The sequence below is a fragment of the Phalacrocorax aristotelis genome, chromosome 3 (assembly GCF_949628215.1).
Source record: "Phalacrocorax aristotelis chromosome 3, bGulAri2.1, whole genome shotgun sequence".
NCBI lineage: Eukaryota > Metazoa > Chordata > Aves > Suliformes > Phalacrocoracidae > Phalacrocorax > Phalacrocorax aristotelis.
In genome coordinates, this window is record NC_134278.1 from 91897040 (window position 1) to 91918961 (window position 21922).

General features: G+C 46.0%; 2 protein-coding genes across 2 annotated transcripts in view; both read right to left on the bottom strand.

Annotated features, from left to right (window-relative positions):
• LOC142055650 (uncharacterized) overlaps window positions 1-17618 on the bottom strand; it is an 86454-nt gene extending 68836 nt beyond the window's left edge. Inside the window, 3 exon segments of the mRNA XM_075089766.1 lie at window positions 13605-13750; window positions 13932-14099; window positions 17532-17618. Coding sequence (XP_074945867.1) covers window positions 13605-13750; window positions 13932-14099; window positions 17532-17618 — 401 coding nt within the window.
• Window positions 17619-19346: 1728 nt separating this feature from the next.
• The window catches only part of LOC142055651 (syntabulin-like), a 36420-nt gene continuing 33844 nt past the window's right edge, over window positions 19347-21922 (bottom strand). Inside the window, exon 7 of the mRNA XM_075089768.1 lies at window positions 19347-19378. Coding sequence (XP_074945869.1) covers window positions 19347-19378 — 32 coding nt within the window. The remainder of the gene's footprint in view (window positions 19379-21922) is intronic.

Genomic DNA, 21922 nt, shown 5'->3' on the forward strand with positions numbered 1-21922 from the left:
GCAGAGAGATGCCTGCTCGTGGAGGTTTGCTCTAAGACTGCTTTCATGCTCCTTGGCAAGCAGCCTGAGGGATCACAGTGTGTGATGAAAACAGATTTGTTTGAGCCACTGTTCCTTTCTCTCTTTGGCATAGAGGGTGCTTCAGCTGCCACTGTCAACTATTCATAGAATCATAGAAGAGAACCATAGAATCATTAAGGTTGGAAAAGACCCCTAGGATCATCAAGTCCAACTGTCAACCCAACATCACCAAGTCTCCTAAACCATGCCCTGAGGTGCCACATCTACACATCTTTTAAGTACCTCCAGGAATGGCGACTCTACCACCTCCCTGGGCAGCCTGTTCCAATGCCTGACCATTCATTTGCTTAGATATAGTTCAAAGCCTACTGTGAGCAGGCTGAAATAGTATTAAAATAGACAAAGAAAACCACAGATTTTTTTCTTCCTTCCTTCCTTCCTTCCTTCCTTCCTTCCAGTTTCCCTCATACGTATCTACCTTTCTTTTCCCACTCTTTATTAAATAACCTGACTGTCGACTGTGGGCTTGAAAGCAACTGGTATCTGTGCTGCTGGCAACTGCCAAAGGACTGAGGTGCTCTGAGCACAGCTTCCCAAGGCGGGTTCCTCGCTTGCTCACTTGGTTTGTCTTCCTGCACTGCTACACTGCTACCTACATCCTCTCATGGAATTGGTTCTTCTAAACTGTAATGAACGGGCTGGTTTCAGAAAAGAAAAAGGCAAATCCAGCCAACCAAAGAGGCTTGAACATAAAAATTTAAATACCACAGCACTATGAAGCAAGAACTCTCCTCAAGATTCCCTAACTTGGTTTCGTCCCTCCTCTGAAAATGGAACAGTTTATAAGGAAGGTGGCTGCTGCAAACCTTCATCACACTGCTGTGGTTTGGGTGATTTTATAATTATTTTACAATGAAGTGCTGGACTGTGGTTTGTGACAACACTGAGATTTTTCAGAGGAAGTTGAGTCAAACAGTTAAAAGAGAACATATCGCAAAGGAGACCTCTCCTTCCACTTCGTACAGTACAGCATCAACTCTTGGGTGAGGCAGAATTCACATAGACTGTGCGTAACGCAGCAATGCAATTGAAGCAGCATTATTACAGAGGACTTCTGTCTAATTAAGTGGGTCAGGATGCTCTAATTTAAAGTTACATTTAAATGCACAGAAATACATGCAATGATACAGAATCTTACTGCAAGTAAGGTGATTTTAGGGCTTCATATTATACTTAGTATTTTTCACACACACACACACACACCCCCCGGCCAGTACCTTTACTGGTTAGATTTAATCTAGAGAGTGCTTAGGTAATGTTTATTTTTCTAACAGTCTCATGACACAGATAGGAAACTGCTCATCAAGCATCATTCTGCCAATCTCTGTGCACTGGGGCACACTCCGACCTCAGAGACATCTGTGTGACTTAAGCATAGAGGTATCCCACTGCCAGTCCCGGCCTGGCCTACCTGCCAGCACTTCCACAAAGGGCAGGAAACCCGTCCTGTCAATCTGAACTCTTTGCACCTACTCCAAAAAATGTAACCAGCAGGGATTTTGTGGGTGGAGCACAATGTGTGCTGCTCCACCCAAATGTCCTCACCCTTGCATTCACAAGCTCTCTGGATTTGCACTTCACAAACGATAGGGAGAAATCTTACAGAAATCTTTCTTGAAAGATTTGTTTAGATAGATAACTGATCTATATTTTTTTTTTTTTATTTGCATATAGTTTTAGTTACAGAAAGGTTGGGCAAGGGTGTTGAATACAAAAGCATCAAAGGCAATATTGTCTACTTCTTCCTACAAAAAATAAGGTCATGACCTGGAAAGGGACATGCCAAGCTGACAGTTTATTACAAAGAGAAAACAGTGATAAGACCAAAAGGTTAAGGTTAACTTCTTAGAGGTACTGCTGTTAAGCAACATATACCCAGTTGTCTCCTCCTCCACTCCAGCTGAAGTCTTTTCTGTCTTACCTGAGGGTATCTCCCATACTTGTTATGAACAAACAACAAAAAAATACCTGTCGGCTGATCTGGCCTACTGACATGTTTTGGTCTCAAAAAATATAGCTTTTTTTTCCCCTTTCTCATATTACAGTTCTCATCAGTGTAAGTGCTGCCCAAGAGCATAGTGTTAGCCAAATTGTTTCAAAACTCACACTAGTGGTATTTTATGTATTAGCTGCAAGGCCTTACATAGTAGTCTCTCTCTGCACTAGCAACTCTCTCACTCTTCAGGAAAAATTGCTTTGCTTACTTGTGAGAAAAAGACCTTTTGCTTCCAGCAGCCGACACACGGGCTTCAGGCACTGAGGTACAACCTGTGTTGCTTGAAGAGCTAAAATTGGTTTTAACCCCTGGAAAAGAAAGGGGACGAGTAAAAACACAGTGGAAATCATAACTCAAAGGCTGTTTTAAAAATGACGATGAACAACAGGCATCATCCCTTTGCCCATCCTGTGTGAATTTTAGCAGTTGCATGAATTTTCCAACATCCCTGATGTCAAGCACGTGATTTGTTCTGGATTTGCAACATTTCTTCAGAAGTGGCACTTAAACAAGAGCAGAGAAAAACCATTTGGACACAAACCCCTCACACTAAAGAAGCCCTTTTAGGACACGGCTAGGAACATTTGTTGTGACAACCTGTTTGCTTTCTTACAGCCGTCAATACAAGAATCAGGCTGCTCACATGGCTCCTGCAGCAGCACACAACTGTCACTGCAGATTTCGCTTGCTTTAAACCATATGAAAAGACTACGCGCTGGGGGAAAAGCCGCTTCCATTTTGGTTTCTGAGACGATGTACACATACATGCACATGTACATATAAATGTGTATAGGCTAATAGGGTATATGTGTCTGCGTATGTACACACATATGCAGGTTCTCGTGGCAAACAGAAGGACAGTAAAGCAGTTCTAATAGCCTTAAATCAATCCAATAATCACGCGCGGCTCTCAAGTGCTTCTGGGGTGTTAAGCCATCTACCTGATTTCTGACTTTCTATGGATCACAGCTTTTATTTCCCAAGCCCTGGCATGTACAGGGAAAACCACTTTCATTTTGCTACAAACAGTAGTAGGTAGAGCTACTAAGAAAGTCTTATCACCTGGAAAAATACCCACCCTAAAGTTAGGATTTTTTTCAGTCTGTCACTCAAATGGCAGATGTCCAAAGCCATATCTGGGCCTTACACTGCAAAGCCACAATATTGTACGATGACTTTAATCTGAGGGAATGGAAATAACTTTCCAACATCCTTTAAACAGCTGGTCGGGGCGAGCATCTCTCACCTGAGAATTTCTGGGCACCGTCTCACGCACAGACACCCCCAGCCAGCAGCTGCAGACTTACCATGAACCCCGTTTTTGCTATATTTTCCATGATGCATTTGCAGATACCATCATCCCCCACTGGGGTGGATAAACCTTCAGCTGCACAGTCTTTCTTAAATCCTTTGCAGAACTGATGGTGATGTGCACGGCTTGTACCCCAGTTGACTAGGTTTGTCGCTGTGACAATGTGATTGCGAAAGCTCACACATCTAAGTCCCAGAACAACCCACCTAAGCAGCATTAACCATGAAAGAGGCTGCCATTTCTCAAAAACCATTTCTTTTGTCTGAACTGGCTATAACACTTGTTTTGCCCTGATCTGAGACTCCCCTGACTAAGAGGATTGTCTTACCCACCATTTCCCACAAAGGATACCACATATTGAGTCATCAGCTTAAGCGGTATCTCAGTTGAAATTCATTCATACCTATATTTCCATGCTGCAGCCACTCAGTGTCACAGTGCTGGCAGGCAAGACAACTTGGCACTATGCTCTGACGGAAACGCTCATGCCACGCGTAGTGGCATCCAACACTGAGAGGCCCGTCACTCTGGCCCCAGCCCACCTTGCAGCAGGCTACAAGCAGCAGCACACCCACTCCCTAGGAGCAGAGCTGTGCACCGCTCTGTGCAACGGGAAGAACAACACAGTGATGGCCAGCAAAGTACTGCAACGTTTTCCAGGATTGCTTCTTGCCTGCAAGACACTGGAGTGAAATAGTGCAGTATCAAGTGCTGTCCCTGCACTTTATTGCTCAGTGGGCAACGGCACTGAGCTAAGAGAGTGCTGCAAACAGCATCATGCTTTCTGCACTGCCTTTTAGCCTCCTTGCTGCCCTGACAGCACCACTACAGTCACCTAGCTCTAGCTGACATGGAGGGGAGAGGGGAGCCTGCAACCCCACGACTGCATGCTGTGCTGCCCATGACGAGGAGTGCAGGCAGTGCCAGCTGGCACAACCCAGGCAGAGGCAGAAAAGGCAGTGACGGTAGGTCAGACGTGTGTGCACATCTGCCCCATGGGTTGGAGGACCACTGCTTAGGGAGCTAACACCGTCCTGCCACAGCACTGCAATTGGCTGGGCAAGGTAGAACAGCTTAGGTATACTTGGTCTGCCAGGACAGTATGCAACCACATCACATACGTACGTATGTATATGGAGCCAGTATATACATTTCTTACACAGATCCACACAATAACCATACATGCATGCCTGGAGTATAGCATCCCAGTCTGCTATTTATAGCCATTACAGATGGTTGGATACCTTGTGGCATGGTCTTCTGGCCTCAAAAGTCAAATTTTGCTTGCACTTGAGCATGTAATATTTTTCCTTCTATAAGAATAAAGCTCAAACTTTCCTGTGTGCATTTGATTGTCCATGTGCTATCTAAATGGTAAGGTTACAACATAGAAAAAAGGAAGAAGTGTCAGTAATACCTGTGACAGGAACACTGACAGCTCAGCAGAACTGGATTCCTAAAACTCAGGATGCACCTGAGTTTAGTAAATCTTTTAAGCTAATTTAGTCTTTTTGTGTAAGTCTTTCTTATTTGCAACTTCACCACTCTTTCATAGCTGCCAAAGTATAGAAACCACAGAACTACCTATCTTCTGACTCCATAAACATGACCTCTTAATAAATATCTATGTGTGTGTATATATAGATATAAAAATCATTCTTGATGCTAGGTTTGCATATAGTCACCCAGTGAATCAGAGCTGTAAATGAAACGGCGCTGACAGAGACAGCTTGTCCTCAGAATGTAAAACACTTCAATTTGCTGAGCCTCCGTGCCTTCAAAAGCATCCTGTTACACAGCAAAGAGACGAAAACACAAAATAATATAAGTTCACCACTCCAGTGCAGCTGCTAGAGGAATAAGTAGCATGCTGTCCGTGTAGATAGCTTTATTTAGAGACCCCAAGGGAATAGAGGGGGCCTGACTGCATAAGAACTTCCAGCAAAGCCATTAGAAACAGCTGGAAAAGTAGAGATAATTCAGTTGTAATGCCCTTTATTGAAAGAATCTGTATTTTTAAAAGACTAAGTTTAATTTATCTTAAAACTTTTAACTCACAGCTACATCTCCAGTTTCAATCTTTAACAGCATAAGCAGTAATATTTCCAGGAAACATTAATGCTACTTCTTTTCTATTTAATATGGGGTTGTTCCTGCAAGATTGTTTTTGTACACCACAAGCAATCTAGGAAAGAAAACCAGACTGCTCACATGCACGAACAAATGTAAGAAAAAGAAGCTGCTCAGAAGTGATGAAGTCTTGCTTCAGCATTTCCGGCTTTTCTTCAGATAACGCCCTTTAAAAAATGACCCATGTTGAGGGCAAAGGCTGCCAGCAGGGAATGTACTCAATTCACAGTGTCAAGCTCAGCTGACAGCGTGTTTTTGTTCCAGTCCCTGGCCTTTGACTTACTATGTGATTTACTATTACTATACATGAGACTCTCGCCTTGCACTTTGCTATAAATTTCACATCCAACAGTAACTGCGTAAATGCAGATATAATCCTGGGAGCAAGGATCAGGACTCTCCTCCACGTAGACTGCTCTATTCTTTGTGTGACAGAGAAGCTGCTCCCACGTGCTCTGCCGCTGCCCATGTCCGACAGATACCCTCTACTACCACGAGGTCTAAAGCCAGTGGAGGAAGCTGATGATGCTCTGTAGGTTGCAGTGGTTGAGAACTCTTGTGAGAGGTGTGGATTTGAACTCCTTCGGTCTAAGGAGGGCACTGAACTCAGATCTTTTCCCCGAGCTCTACTTGCTCAGCTGCCACACAAAACAGGGTGGGTGGTAGCACCAGTGCTGGCCATAGTTCAAAGCAATGAAACGTGCTGGTTGCTGGCACTCACAGAGGTGGTCTGGCTCTGGTACAGAGGTTCAGAGTGAATGTGACACGTGAATGGGCGCAAGCAGGGTACAAGTAGGTGGCCAAATCTGGGAGACGGGCACGCCTCTCTGGCCTCTCCTGTGGACTGGGAGAGGTGCGTTCCTGCCTGGCATGCTCTCTGCTGTGAATCTTGGATTGTAGTACCTAACCACCCCCTCTTATTTTATATGCAGTTTAGTCATCAAGCTCAGACTTGCAAGTTGTGCTCCCAGAATGACAATGAGAACCTGAGCACAGCAATGCCTGGCATCAGCATCCCCTCCCCTATCCCACTGCGCTGGCCAAAGAAGCTATCACTTATCACTCTTGGGTGGACATCTACCTGACTGCTTGCCTGTGCTCTCTCATCAGACAGATCTGTTAATCATGTTGCAGCTGATTGCACAGCGCAGTAACAGCTGATAAATTGGCAGCTGGCAAACATGCAGTCAGAGAAGACGTGGAGCAAAACTTTCAGTGTGGGTGACCATCAACTGTTCAAACCTGCTGGGTGAGGGGACTTCCAGCTCAATACCAGGCAGAAGACTTTGGGGAAGAACTTCAACGCAGATCCTGCTTCCCTGCATTTAGATCTAAACTTGATTTTACTTGATCCCCTCAATTCATAGTGCTGGTTGTGTGACCTAAACTAATTATGCATCTTGCTTTTTGCTCATCTAGTTCACCTACTTTTCTTACTTTGGAAGAAAGTTTGTTATCAAATAATCAAAATTTATCTCATTAAGCAGTTTTCCAATCTCATCTAAATACTATAGCTTTGGTAGTAATCTGAACTGCATTCATGCAAAGTATAAGCACTGCAGATCTCAAAATAAATATGGAATGTGGCTTGTGTATGCTGTGAAACCACAGTCAGTCAAGCTCATCTCTAAAAACAGTCACTACAAACTAATTACTGAGATTGGCTGAGAGCCATCATGTAGACTCTGCATATCACTGTATCCTGAGCCAGCATTTTTCTTCATTGTTTTTAATTCATGGATTTGCAGAGCAGCCACGAGCAGATGTTGGAACAGACAAAGAGCATTACAAGGTGGGTTTTTTTCCTGCTTTATATACCTTACAGAGATTCTTCGTACGGAAATTAGCCTGACCTAATTATTTTTTGTGATTCTATATGCAGTTTGAGCTCTTCTAACACCACTTTAGAACAGCTGCCAGCAATTTTCCCTTCTCATCCTGAAATGACCTTTGTTGGGGGAACACATGTTCACGGAGAAGAGAACAGTCTGGACAACTTATCTTTCTGTTCAAACCAAAAGGCTCTTTCGATCAGAGATGGAAGGATGCTACTTTGCTACTCCAACCTCATTAGAAACATTGAGACTGGAGGTTCAAGAAATACCAATAGATGTATAACATGATACTCAACTTGTATATGACAGTTTTGGAAAAACCTCCGTGATGTGTAAATCTACCTACGGACAAGTCTTTAATAAGGAAGCATGTGGTGTCACCTCAGGAGTTTTCTCATATGCCTGGCAGTACTACCTGGTCTGCTTGAATAGAAATGAATAGGCTGGTCAGAAGTACTTTTAGAAGCTGGAAAACACCATCTTTGGCAGGGATGACTTAACAGGACACAGAAAGGGAGTGAACTCAGTCATAGACTAGGTCAACATCCCAGCCGTCCCGTTATGTTGGTGGCAGAAGTTTAACAAAGGGCTTTCAGAGGCCTCTTCAACACATCTCCTAAATCTGGGTCCAATGCACAAGGAGGAGAGAGGCTGGCTGGTGCACAGCAACAAACCCCGCAGGCATGCATTCACAGCAGCAAATGCTGCAGGTATGTGTCCACAGCATATATGCAAACGCATGAAATCACATGCTAAACCTGATTCAGCTGAAAGCTTTTGCACAATCACCCTTAATATAAGGCACATGGTTTTCATTCTAATGTGCATAAAACATTTTAAATCAGTTTTACATGTTTTCAACAGGGAAGAGAAAACCACCAGAATGAGAAACATATCTGAGAGGTAACTAACTAAGCAGCCCTGCAATCCCAGGATTAAAAGCAAAATTTGTCATAAAGCTAGTCAAACATTTACTGTAACGCACACCTTGAAATTATTACAAAAAACTAATAGAGATCAAGTGCCATCTACTGAAACGAACAGTAAAACCCTACCCAGTATATTGATTGGTTGCCTAAACTATATTTCTATAGTTATAAAGAAAGACAAGGTGGGTCTCAAAGCAATGAATGTCAAGTTACGACTGCTGTCATTTGCTTGTTTTTCCCCCCAGTAGCACTCTTAGCATTAAGGAACACTAAGGACAGACATGAAGCCTGTGCTTTTTCAGCCTATTAATCCTTGAGGGTTTGCGGTCACACCGTATTCTGCCAACTTGAGCAAAGACTCACAGCGTGCCAGGTGCCCAGACTTCGAAAGCCAACAACTTCCTATTACTTAGAGAATTTCAGAAGGGAGGAACAGACGACCTGTAATGAAATGCCTCAACATGGAAGCAAGACAAGGCTTGTAATCCAAATAAAATACAAAACAAACTCTGCAGAATTTTCATTTCCTTTAAACACAGCTTACATAACAGTACACCTAAGATACGGTATTATAAGGTACATCTACTGTTTTGTTACAACACATTAAAAGTAATACATTTCAAGCTCCTTGGGGAAGCGATGTCCACCTTGCAGCGGCTGGAGCAGGATTTATGAAAGGATGCCAGGGCCCCAGCTCCACGGGGGGAATTTTGGAAGTAGCGCTCTTCCTATCTGCCACCTCACTTGAGAAATCCCGCTCTCAATCAGCAGAGTGTCTCAGCTATGTGAAACTCTTGTTTCTGGGCATGCCTAGAAGCAGGTCAGCTTTAAAAGAGCTCGGTGCCTGGCTCCTCTCCAAAGACCAGGCTGGGTGTTTCACACTACACAAAAGACATCAGGGTCCACACAAAAGCAGCCCAAGGAAAGCTCTCTTCTGCTCTCTGCTTTACTGGAGAAAGGATCCACCTGGGATTTGCAGGGCCAGATTTAGCTTTGAACTGGGAGGAGGCTGCACATCATCTCCCCATCACACCACCTGGGACACGCACTGCGTCCAGCTGTAAGAACCAGGGGAGGAGATGGGGTTCCTGTCCTCTCAGCTTATCAGGGCCTTCTCCAGCTCCTCCACAGATTCACCCAGTTTAGGGTGCCTGCACGTCTTTGTCACCCGTTGCTACATACATAGTGGAATCCAAACAGGCCTGAATTTCCCACAGCTCCCCTGCCTCCATCAGGAGACCCTGCCTAACCCCTGCACCCAACACACCTGAGAAAAGTAAGTTCTACAATCTAGAGTTTTGGGCAAAGTTGGGCAACCTCTGTCTAGTTGCTCTATCAGATGCTGGGTTTTATTTTCTTTTCATAATTGTGGTTTATTTATTGGAACAGGGACTGGGCATGCATTTCCCCCTTCTTCCAGGCTCTTCCTAATCTCGGAATCATAACGACAGGTGAGGACCAAAAGAGATTGAAGGCATCTAAAACACAGCTTCCCCAGGATTTATATATCTAGGTACGTAAAAGCAAGCAAATGTTCAAAATGCCACCGCTATCTGCAAAGTCCTGCTTAGTTGTTTATGGCTGAGTTTCCACTGTTGAGCCCATTAACCACCAACTTCCCCAATGTCCATATACCACAGTGAAACCAAATCAGTCAGATTTGCATGGCTAAGATAAAGACGTTCCCTTAGCTTTCTATGCCCGCATACAAATACAGATATATAAACAGAAGGAATATAGAGACATATCCACTCAACACTGCTCAAAAAGGATTAAAAGATGTCACTCTAAAGCACAAAAAAAAAAATTTCTGAGTGATTTGGTCACCAAAAAACAAAGTTCAGAGAACACTAAAACTATTTCTGATTTTAATTCAAACATGGCCAGCTAATGGAAAAACAGAATTTTCTACTTTCTGTCTGAAATGATGCTTTAATTTTGAGAACTGTCAAATTCCTTTCTTCTTTTAAAAAAGGGGTACAAATATTTTGATATTTTTATTGCTTTAATTTAACTAATTCCTAATTAAAACTAAATCCTTTCCGTTTTTTAATTTTTAAAATTTTACATTTAAAATATAATATTAAATAAATTGATTTAATTAAATAAATTTAAAATAGAAAATTTAAAATTTAAAAATAAATTTAAAATTTATTGAATTAAATTAAGTACATTAATTAAAGCCTTAAAATATCTCTAAGCATTCTAAATATTTTAGATTGAAGATTGTCTTTGTTCAGTCTAGAGAAAGGCTTTCTTTAATGTTTTGATTTGGTCAACAACAATGATGACAGGATTACAGGGCACTGTTTATGAAGGAAGATTAAGGGAATACAATTTGTGTATTCTAATCAGTCTGGCAACACTCTATCATGGGGAGGAGGAATACAGCTGGAAAACTGTAAAGAAAACCATTTAACAGCAACACAGGATTCTGGCTTTTGCTGCATTTGCTGCAGTAGATACACAAACTGCAAAGCCTGCTCCAGCTTGACCTCACACATATTTTAAAACAAATACTTAAGAGCGTGCAGTGTGTGTAGCATCGGTTTCTCTTATTTGACTCATATTCCATAACGAATGAGCAGAAGAGAGAAAAAAAGCTTCTTAAATATAAAAAAGACTTTTTTTTTTTTTTTACTAAAGATCACAGCTCTTGCCATCTTCCATACCTGCCTCAACTCTGACCTCTAAACCTCAGTGCCCTTCTTACGCCAGGAGCTCAGCCATCTTTTCCAGATGGAGGAGGAGCATGTCCCCACAGTCCCCAGGAGACCTGCATCTCTATCAAAAGGCATTTGGCACTAAAAGGTGAATTGGCTGGCACAGGTCTCACCTTGTCCAACAGCCCAGCGGCTGAGGTGCTCCCTGCAATAGTCCCATATCTGCATCCCCTACTTACTCAGATTTGCAGTTGGAGCCGTGGCTTTCTCACGGACCACGCGCGAGGCTGAGCTTGAGGTTGCAGGCGTCCTGAGGCGAGAATCTCCCTTTAACAGTTGGCGTCCCACTTTCAGGAGATCTGGAGTGGTATCAGGACAATTAATGGGCCAGAGAGAGAGAGAGAGAGAGAGAGGAGAGTTATGGTGTGCCTGCTGGGTACTTGGCTTCAAACCCCCAGTACAAGAGTAACTAGATTATACAAAGTGGAAGAGCTTCCCTGGGAGCAGACTCCCTGCATCCCCTCAGCCTGCTCAGCGGCCTGCTACTAGGGCACTCGTCTCCTTTGTGCTCAAGTCCAGCCTCCAAAAGAGGCAAACAGATCTAAGTAGAAGTTTCTTTTCCCTTTACTGAACTAAGTAACAGGCACCTCCTTTTAATGTTCTTTTCCTTTGTGAGGAAGGACATAAGCACCTAAGTGCGCAAGATTTGTGCCCGAGACCCTGAATTGTAGGTGGCCTGTGCCACCAGCCCAGAGCTGAGCAGATCATTGCTTAGGACAGATGGGATTCAGGCTTTTGCCTTTTACTTGCCCATTCCTCCTTTGTAACTTGCTGACTTCTTTTCGGGATCCTCTATTATCTCTGTGATGTCTGGGTGCCTGCTGCAGCCCGAGAGTCTTCTGAACAAAAGGAGATATATGTCTTGAGGGGCCTCAGCCCAACCACGTCCCTACTAAGCAACATCAACAATAATTTTTTAGAAAGGGTGGATCATACAATCTGTGACATTTTTCTAGAACACTTTTATTTAACAGGAACTTGCAGATTTGGGTTCAAAAATACAAAACACTTGAAAGCCAAAACAGTCTTTGTAGGTGCTACTTTGTTTATTCTTCTTTGAAAGAAATACGTGGCCCTTTGAATATGTTATCCACACCAATTCAACTCAATTTGTTGAAATTCAAACTCCAAATCTAAAACATATAAAAATCCTAAATAAAAAAACATAGCGCTATGCTCATAATTTTTCAAAGATGCTTTTTCAGCATCTTTTGCTGAAAATATTTCTCTTCCAATTATATTCCGTTCTTATCTCTTGGAAGTTATACAGCACTTTTTTCACTTCAGTGCAATTCAGTTAGCTTATACCCTAAAAATTCTTCACTCCTGCTAACAAAATTCACGGTGCAACGGGAGATACAGGCTGTCCATGTGCAATGCTAGGTGCCTTGGGCAGCGGTCCTCAGAAACAGGACAAACGGACAGTGCCCAAGCCTATGAGGGATGAACAGGAGAGGAAGAGGCATCTAATTAGACTTACTTGAAGATCCAAGCGTGATCTTCAAACACAAACTTTCTTCCGCAAATGAATGTCTAAGACTGGGTTTCCTTTCTGTTAAACAAAACAAAACAAAACAAAAAAAAAAAAAAAAGAAAAAGAAAAGAGACAGAAACCGTACTTGGCTTCAGTAAAGGCTAACAGCAGAGCTGTCATAGACCTGATGAGGAACACAGGAGATTGGGGTGGGATTCATCTGACTAAGCATGGATGTCTCTAATGTAGACACCCATGTCTGAGCCAGCCTCGGTCCCATATTTAGGCAACCAAGAGTTCGTCAATATAACCAGTGAGTTCAAGGTACTCCCTCACCCCCGAAACAGCTCCCACAACGGCCAGGAGAGAAATGGCAGATTCACCTGTTCAAGCTGTTCCACTTCTGACCAGCAATGGGACCAGTCACTGGAGCAGACAAGGGGGGCGCCCCCCCATCTGCAGCCCACAGCTCCTGAAGGTTGTCTAAGGAGACCCGTAGATTCGGTTTTCACCTCTTCTGAATCACAAATACCGAGGGATTTACCCCAGGCAGAGGAGCCCCAGCGGGATCCGCCGCCTGCGCTGGGTCCGTTGACCCAACTGGCAGGGACCGGTCAAAAACTGCCACAGGGGGGACCCAGGCGTTCCGATGCACGCGGAGGGGGCTGGGCTATGCAAATGAGGGAACCCCCCAGCAGCCGCTTCCCCCCTGCTGCCAGCCGCCAGACCTCACAGCACCAGCTGCTACAACACACCAAGCCTTCACAGGGTGACGCCTCTCTGTGCTCAACTCCGGGATGCAAGCTTCGAGGTTAGCGCGGGCTTCAGCCTGGGCACGGCATCCTCGCTCACGGAGGGCGACATGTGCGTGCTCATTTCCCTCTGAAAGAGTTAAAAATAACATTAGAAACCCTCAAGCTGACACAACAACATCTTCAACTCGTTTAAACTAGACACAGGAGATGTTTCTGTGATCCTAGTTTTTAAGAACAAAAATACATGCTTTTTTGAGCCTTCAGCCGTTTTAAAAACCATTAGGTGCTGCCACCTCCTGCACATCAGCCCTCCTGCATTGCTTTGCCCTCTCCTGCTGCGTTGCTTTGCCCTCTCCTTCCCCTGCTTGCCAGGCACTCACCACAGCAGCAACGTTCTCCTGGTAGACGGTCATCATCACGGCGTTGGCAGGACCAAAGCTGATATAGGTGGAGTAGGCTTCCAACACGGCCATACTGAGGTAGAACAGAGATGCTGTCTCCTGGCAGATGACAGCCTAAGAACCAAGGATGACACAGTCATTCCCAGGAGGGAGCACACTGCAAAGGGGGGAAAAAAGGAACCCACACAAGCAAGCCCCAGCCGGCAATTTGGTGTGCAGTAGCAGCAAAGGAGACCATTGTATACCAGTGGTACCAGGGAGGGGAGAGGCCCTGAGGTTTGTCCCATCCACTTACCAAGGTGACCCAGGAGCTACTGCCCCCATGTGCACCGCAGATGTAGAGGCACAGGAGGGTGATGGACATGACAAAGCAGAACACAGAGACAAACATCACCCAGCCTTGCAGCATGGGTAACTGGACCTTCGAGGATGCCACCAGGATCCAGACAAGGCCCCCAAAGATCTGCAAGTGAAAGTGGGAGAGAAAGCAAGCATGGGGTAAATCGGCTTATCCAGGGCAGAGCCAAAGGCCACGCACACCTCTGGCGCTAGCACTGCACATGGCAATAGCGCAGGGATACCTCTGAGTTCTTCCCAGCCTCCACTTGAAACTGGGTATTTAGCTGGGAGCACCTGCCTCTGATCTTGACCCAAAAAAAGCCTGCCTGTGGCCCTGCCTCCTGGTGTCACTGCCATTCATGCCCTCCCCACATCAGTGTGCTCAGGAGGCTGGTTCAGACATTTCTGAAGGCTGGTGTCGATGAACAGGGAAGCTTATCCCAGTAGGGCATGTTTGCTTCACACCCAGTGTGGCAGATACCTGAAAGGAGTGCTGTCAAAGGCAGCTCAGCTGCACAAACAGCACAGACATGGCCTTAATGAAGGCCACGTGAAAATGTTACCCTGAAAGGAGAGAGAACAAGCTGAAGAGAGGTAATACTGCCAGTTTTACTCTCTGGTAGGGGAAATAAGGTTGGGGCTCCCAGCTTCTCCTGGGAAGGAGGACTTGTATTGCTGCTCCAGCTATTTGGGTCTTCCTTCGCTGGCTACACCAGAGCTGCACAATGCACCAGCTGCTGCTCCAGTCGCAGGTGGGACCCCATTCTTCTCACCCAGGCTTGGGAGTTTGCCTTGGGTTTTTTGGTGGGATGGGGAACGCAAGGACAGCTACATCTAGGCTCTACCTTTTCTCCATCAGCAGATTCCTACACCAGAGGATGAGAGCACAATGTCCAATGCTGCAGAGTGTTGAGCTGCAAACGGTGTCTTTGCACTACAACACACTCAGCAGCTTTTCTCTGCCTCAAATCAGCCCAGTTGTTTCTTGAACCTGTGCAAAGTTTAGTCTATGCAGCATCCTATGATGAGGAGTTTCTCGGCTGAACGCACACTGCGTGGAGACTGGTGCTGCTGTGGGGACCTATCCCTCATCACTGGCTGGTCTTGGGCTCGCAGGCAAATCTCCAGAGGTAAGACAGCCTCACTGACTCTAAGAGCATTCTGATCGCCAGTGTATCCCAGGCCAGCCTTTGCCACCATCCAAGTGCCAACTCATACAGATCACGGCATTTCCATTTCCTTGGAGGCTTTTTGCAAGTGGAGAAAAACGTTTCTGATTTACAATACTCAGAAAATGTTACATCATTTGTGCCACCCACATTTGTAGGAAAGTTCATTGGTTACATTACACAAATTGATACATTAAATCAAGGATGCGGTTGAGACCTTGCAAATATCTGAGTGCAAATAGGTTGTCCAAAGTGCTGCTGTTTTGCTGCCTCTAATAACAACCAAAGACTGACACTTGAAAACTAATCCAGTCCCTGTAATAAATCGTGCAATGACACCATGAGTACGTTGCAGCTAAAGGTCCTGAAGAAAACCTCACCGCTGCTCCATTCAAATCCAACACAAGTGGGGTGAGATAAGAGGTTGGGGGAAGAAGTATCACTTCTCATTTCTTACCACTCCCCAACTCTCCTTTCTGCAGGATGCGATTTCTCACTCAGACAAGTATGTTTGCGTGGTTTGATTACTGGCTTTGGTTCAGAAGAGTCATAGAAATGAGGAAAGGGTCAAGAGGCTTCCAATAAACACACAGCAGGTTGGGGACAACAGTCTAAGGAAAAAAAAGTCTTTTAAATAGCCTTTACAAAGCAAACATATCTGCTTTCAGCTCGTTTCAGCTTTTCCACGTAGGCCTGGCTATCCAGATATGCAGAAGACTCTTCAAATGAAATAGATTACAAGAATGAAACCCAGCCTCACAGAATAAAAATGGTAGCTCTTAATCAGCACACCCCGATGTGGCAATCGTATGAGCTGCGGGCAGGACCTTCTGGCTTTTTCGCATCTGTCTTAGCATTTGAAATGACAAATACTTTTGTGGTTACCATATTAGTCCACTGAAGGCAACCTTGGATTCCGCTACGGACTGAGAAACTCTTTGTCCTTCTGAATGCTGTGATATGAGGCAGCTGCCCCTTTTGTACACAGAGATAATACAGCTGGACGACCTAGAGTCATAACGCCTCCAGAGATGGAGAAATCCAGTTATGCAACATTCTTCTTTCCCAGGTGGTTCCTTAGCCTTTAGGATGCACATTTCCAGATCTTACCCAAACCAAAGGATAGGGTGCTTATTTTCGTCTCATTAAGCAAGCTGCCTTGCCAAATCCCCTGGAGAAAGGGATTACAAACAGTTCAAGGCACAGCCACTACCGTAATATGCTGATGCCAACAGCATGTTCAGCACCAGGACCACCGTAACCCAGTGGTAGAGGTGGCTGGCAAGTGTCTGCCCCACCAGAACCTCCACAGGGACTTTGTACCCACCTTCATGCAGCTGCAGGAAACCTAGACCATGCTCTCAGGCCCTGGGCAGAGACCAAGTCCCCAGAGCGTATTTGGAGGAGCTGAGGCAAACTTCTCCTTATACATCAGTAACGCCTGCTTTACTCCAATTCTTCTTTGCTCGACAGCTAGGAGAATGAAGTAAGTGCTGTAAATCCCAGGAGTGTGGACTGACTTGGGTGGCAAGGAAGGATTTGGTCACAAAGGGCAAAGTTGAAGTTTTAGCATTAAGTGATCTGAGTGCCATTCTACAACCCTCAGCCAAGCCCCTCAGTGCTGGATGAAAGTACTCAGGCTTTGGAACAAGCCTCTCAAACTGTTGTGAGAAGAGCAGGCTTCATGGGCAGAAGACACAGGAAAAAGACTTTAGTTGAAACTTTCCATCTTCTAGTCAGTGCTCGCAGCAACTGCTTTTAATCACCTGTGCCAAACCTATTAAGATTATGATCTTCTCCTGCTTAAGGAAACTACAATATGGGAAGAAGTTATAAGGTGTTTGTTCACTCTTTGCTCACCCACTGTTGCCCACGCACCCAGGTCCAGCGCTCTGTGTCTTCAGCTCTGGAACACTGCAGCTGAGCAGAATGGCTTCAGCAGCCTTGAGTCTTTGCTGCTGTGAACAATTACTTCAGCTTGCCTTTAGCCCCTGCTTTAAGCAAACCGTTTATCTTCTGCCTGTTTCAGCTGCTAAAATCATCTTCCAATTAATTAATCGGCTCAAATTGGCAACCTAGTTTAAACCTACCAGCAACCCCTTCCATTTTGTTAGGCAGGAGATTACAAAATGTTTACAGATACACCACAAAAATCCCCTGCAGACTAAAGGAGAGCTTCAGAGCTCCCAGCTCAGGGCTTGTGCTTTTCTCTGAGAGTGAGCTAGGCATCAGGGGCTGCCCTCAGACCCCTACGGCTCAGAGACCTGGCATGGGTCCTGAAACACATGCTTTGTATGAGGTCTCATCCCTCAGGCACCTGCAGCATGAAGCGTGCTGGATGCCCTGCAAACAGGATCTGCCCTCCCCAGGAAGAAGCCAGAACTCACGATTTCAGGAATGAAGAGCACATCTGGAAAAGTTGTCAGAACAGCCAGGCCGCTGGGCAAAGAAGTGGTGGAAGTTGCTGAGGACATTGTGAGCCTCTCCCACGGTGACTGTCAGCTGCTCTGGCTCTAGCTGCTGGAGGTAGCTGCCAAATGCAACCTTCTTCCCTCCCTCTTTTCCTTCCTTCTGTCCCTCCCCTTCTTCCTGCTCTTCCTCCTGCCCTCACTCCTTCCTGTTGGCAGATGAAGAAAGCTGTGAATGGCACAGGTGTGGCCAAACCCTGTGACCAGGGGCTACTTGGTGGCTGATGGGAGCCACATGGGAGGTTTTCAGGAGATGTGAGGAGCCCTGAGGCATTTTGAGCACAGCTGTCTGTACACAAGCTGAGCGTGTAGGGCAAGTCCCTGGGTGGTGGTGGGTGGCACTGCCTTATACCTGAGGGCAGTAGGGAAGACCTGTACACATCCAGACAGGCAACCTCTCATCCCCTTTATTTGCACAGTAAATCAGCTTGTCCGCCACCCACATGAGCTGTCCACAGCAGCTGCCACAAGGGCAGCTGGTGGACAGGGCAAGACAGGACATGACAGCTACTGGCAAAGAGCAGGGCTGAGAAACCTCTCACAGATGGACATGCGTCCCAAGACAAGGGCAGTTGAATCGCAGGATGAACCACTTCTATCATCTCAGAGGGAGACTGGATATGCCAAGGTAAGAAAAATGACATAAAATAAAGAGATTTCCCAAGCCATTTGGCTTTTTCCATGACATCAATCCCTTGGCAGCCCTTTCACAGCCACACCAACACTGGAGCTCTGTACTAGCCTAGCCTCCCAGTGAACCCAACGCTCGGTCTCACTCTCACCACAGCCCAGCTTTGCAATTAAAATCTTCCAGCGATTCCTCCCACACAAAAGGTGCCCTGAATACCAACTACCGCTGGTCCTCACCTTCCCTTGGCAGCCCTTTCACAACCACACCAACGCTGGGCCTCTGTGCTTGCTTTGCCATGTAAGTGGCAACCTTGCCAGAGCCCAGCAACAAAGTGGACACTCACCTGCTAGGGCTCCAACAAATAAATGACCGGGACTGAAACCTGTTGACAGTTCATCACTGCGCAACCCTGGAAGAGTGCATCTTCTTGGTTTTTTGGGGGTATTTTAAATCAGCTTCAGTAAAATGTCTCTTAGATTTGTAAATCTTTAGGAAGAACAAACATTGCATAATGCAGGTGAAGTGCTTGGAAATGTTCTGACTTAAATGTTGTTGACATGTAAAATTGTCTGAAACCTCAAAATTGAATATTACCGTTAAAAAAGGAGGAGAGAATTGTTGGGGTTTTCCTTGCTGAAGAGTAGTAGTGCTGTGTTAATTTTTAAGGACAATTTCATACTGAAGGGGCTAAGATTGTAAACCTTTGAAAAGCCCACTCGTGATTTGCATTTTGGATTTGTTTTGAAATCTAAAAATTATTAATATTTTAGCGCTCTGTCTTTTTTCTCTTGAGCTGCGGAGTTGTTTAGGACACTTGATGTAGTATATGTACATAGATCTGTCTTGTTCTTTTGTGTAATTCTTTTTGTAAGGTATTACGCTTACTTGTTACAAGTACAGTAATCAAGTACTCCATACAAAGTCTCAGATGATTTTTTTTAGCAAGGTTGATAGGCAATACCTTCTGGGTTTACAGTTTCTCTTGCAGTATATATCCGTGGTGTAATTAACTTCTGACACTTAACATTTTGGCATAGTACTTGGCAGGCCTGCCTCTGTTCTCAGCAGACTGTAGTAAGGAACTGATCTGTAGTCTCTTAATGCTAGAAGACTGCCTCTTGGTCTACAAAATGATCTGAAGATTTCAGACAGCTAAATGGGGGACAAAGTCTCCCCAAACCCTCCGGAGTGTTAATGCTGACTGTACTCCAGCAGTGCTTATTGAGAATGAAATCCATGTGCAGAAAAAGTAAGGATCTCCCTTAGCTGCCTGTGTCTGGGTACCTATTGGTGCTCAGTTAATATCTGGAAGTGTCTTAGACTGGAATCATTTTTGTGTAGTAATGGAGGGCTGTGTTCCGTTAAGTAACAGGGAAGACTATATCCTGTGACCTTTTCTCTGGTGGCTTGGTATTTATGTGTAGCAGTTGAAATAAGCCCAATACGGCTTCCTGGACACCAAAGCGTTCTGGAAGACAGTGCTGAGCAGTAGGCTACTAGTGCCTGCAAAGTTCCTGTAGTCTCTTTCTTCCCCACTCCCCAGCAGATTCTGGGCTGAGATGCACCCAAATTTTCCAGGCAGTGATCAACATAGTGGACGATAAAATGGGATTTTCCTTTAAACTGGATTTTCAGTTAATTGAATTTAGTTAGAACTTGGTTGCTTCTGCAAATTGTAGATACCTATCTGCACCTTTAGACTTTCTAAATGCCAACGAATTTATTTTTTTTCCCAACAGGAACAGTCAAGCTAAATGCTCTTTGGCTGAATAAGCAGCACTGTATAAAATGTCTCGTGTGTGAAAATGTTTTTTGTACATTGTAGGGGAATAGACAGGGATCGCCGACCGGAAGATCACGGGCTGTGACGGAAAGGTAGACTCCTCCCCATAGGAGTGGCAGGAACAGGAAGCTCAAGAGCTATATAAGCGTGTGACGCAGCTAAATAAACGGACATTTTGTATCCATGATATTGATGTCTGTGCATCACTGTCCCCAGGGTGGGTAGAGCCCTGTGTCCCGGAGATATGCGGCCCAAGATAAGTTCTCCCATAGAAGCGTACAGCAACAAGTGGGGACCCCGACGTGATCGGCGGGGCGGCATGGCAAGTTCGCCGGGGGGAAAAGATAGCTTGGGGCACGCAGGGGTGGGACGGGGAGCCGCAGGACGGCGGGCGCGCCATGGAATCAGTCGTAAAGGTACTGAAGGGATTGGGGAAGGAATATGGAACTTCAATTTCGAAGGCGCCTACCTCAAAGGCCATCCAATGGATGATTACGTGGGGGCTCATACGGAGTCCCGCAGACATATTTAATAAAGATAATTGGGTGAGAATTAAAGAGGAGTCAGCCGAAAGGGCTATGATGAGAAAACGGCAGTACATACAGCTCTGAGAAAGATACACCGGTTACTATTGAAAGCTCGGGATGATCAGGAGACGTGGCGGCAGGCGCGGCTGTGCCTGCACGGTGCTACAGGCGACAGTAGCCCGGAAATAGACCCAGGATCGGCAGTGGGGACGCAGACAGGGGCAAGCATCGCGGGGGATGCGGAAGAAGCGGAGAGTTCGGACGGAGTAGCCTGGCCAACTACTCAGTCTGAGGCTCCCAAAGAGGTGGATCGGGAAGCGGCGGTGTTCCCTGTTGAGCCAGCAGGACCTTTGGAATGCCCCCCACCCCCCGCATACCCCTGGGACGATTTGGCACAGGCGCGGGGAGGGTGACGTGCCAGCGGACGCAGCGGGAGTGACGGAGCGGAAGGAGAAAGATGACCAGCGCCGGAAGCAGCGCCGGCAGCGGCACCGCCCTCTGCCCGACCCTCGAGACTGGCTGCCGGGGCAACCCTTGAGATGGGAGTCGGACGAGGAGGAGGAGGATTGGGGTGCCTGGAGGGGAGGACGGGGGGGGTATAGATCAACCTCGAGTAGCAGCGAATGAGAAGTTGGGGGAGAAACCGATGCCCACATGTGGGAAGACGGGGCAGATCGCCTGCAGCGCGCAAAAAAGAGGCATAAGGCAGCGGGGCCTCGGAGGACCAATCAGAAGGAGGGAAGAGAGGGACCGCCAAAAGGGGAGGTCCGGAGCGCTGCAGCTCCGGAGGGGTCCGCGGAGGACGTGCTGCGGCCGCTGCAGCAGGCTATGCGCGCACTAGGGGAAGTAACTGGGAGGCAGACAGGACTCTTAACGAAGGGGGCGCCCCAGCGACAGTCGAGTTACCTAACTGGCGGCTGATAGCCAGAGATTGTAGCCTCGATGGAGTAAGGATAGAGATGCCCGGGATATTCCCTGTCCGGATAGCTCCTGGAGGAGGGGCAGGGAGCTGCAAGCGGTAACGGAGAGTTCCCGCAGAGCGTATAGCAAAGTGGGCAGGTATGAAAAAAAAGCGGAACCTTGGCAAAAGATACAGCAAGGACTAGCAGAGCCATTTACAACGTTTTGTGACAGGTTGCAGAAGGCTATTATAGAATCAGAATTGCCACAAGCAGCCAAGGAGGCAGTCCTTATGGATTGCCTCCGAAATCAAGCAAATCCGCAAACACAAGATGTCCTCCGCACCCTGGCGGTGGGGGCATCATTGGGTCAAACCATCAGGCATGTCTTGCGCCAGGAGGCGTTGAATCAGCATGGCGGTGTGGGAGCGCACATCTGCCAGAACCCTGACTGTGGAAGCGAATAAAGG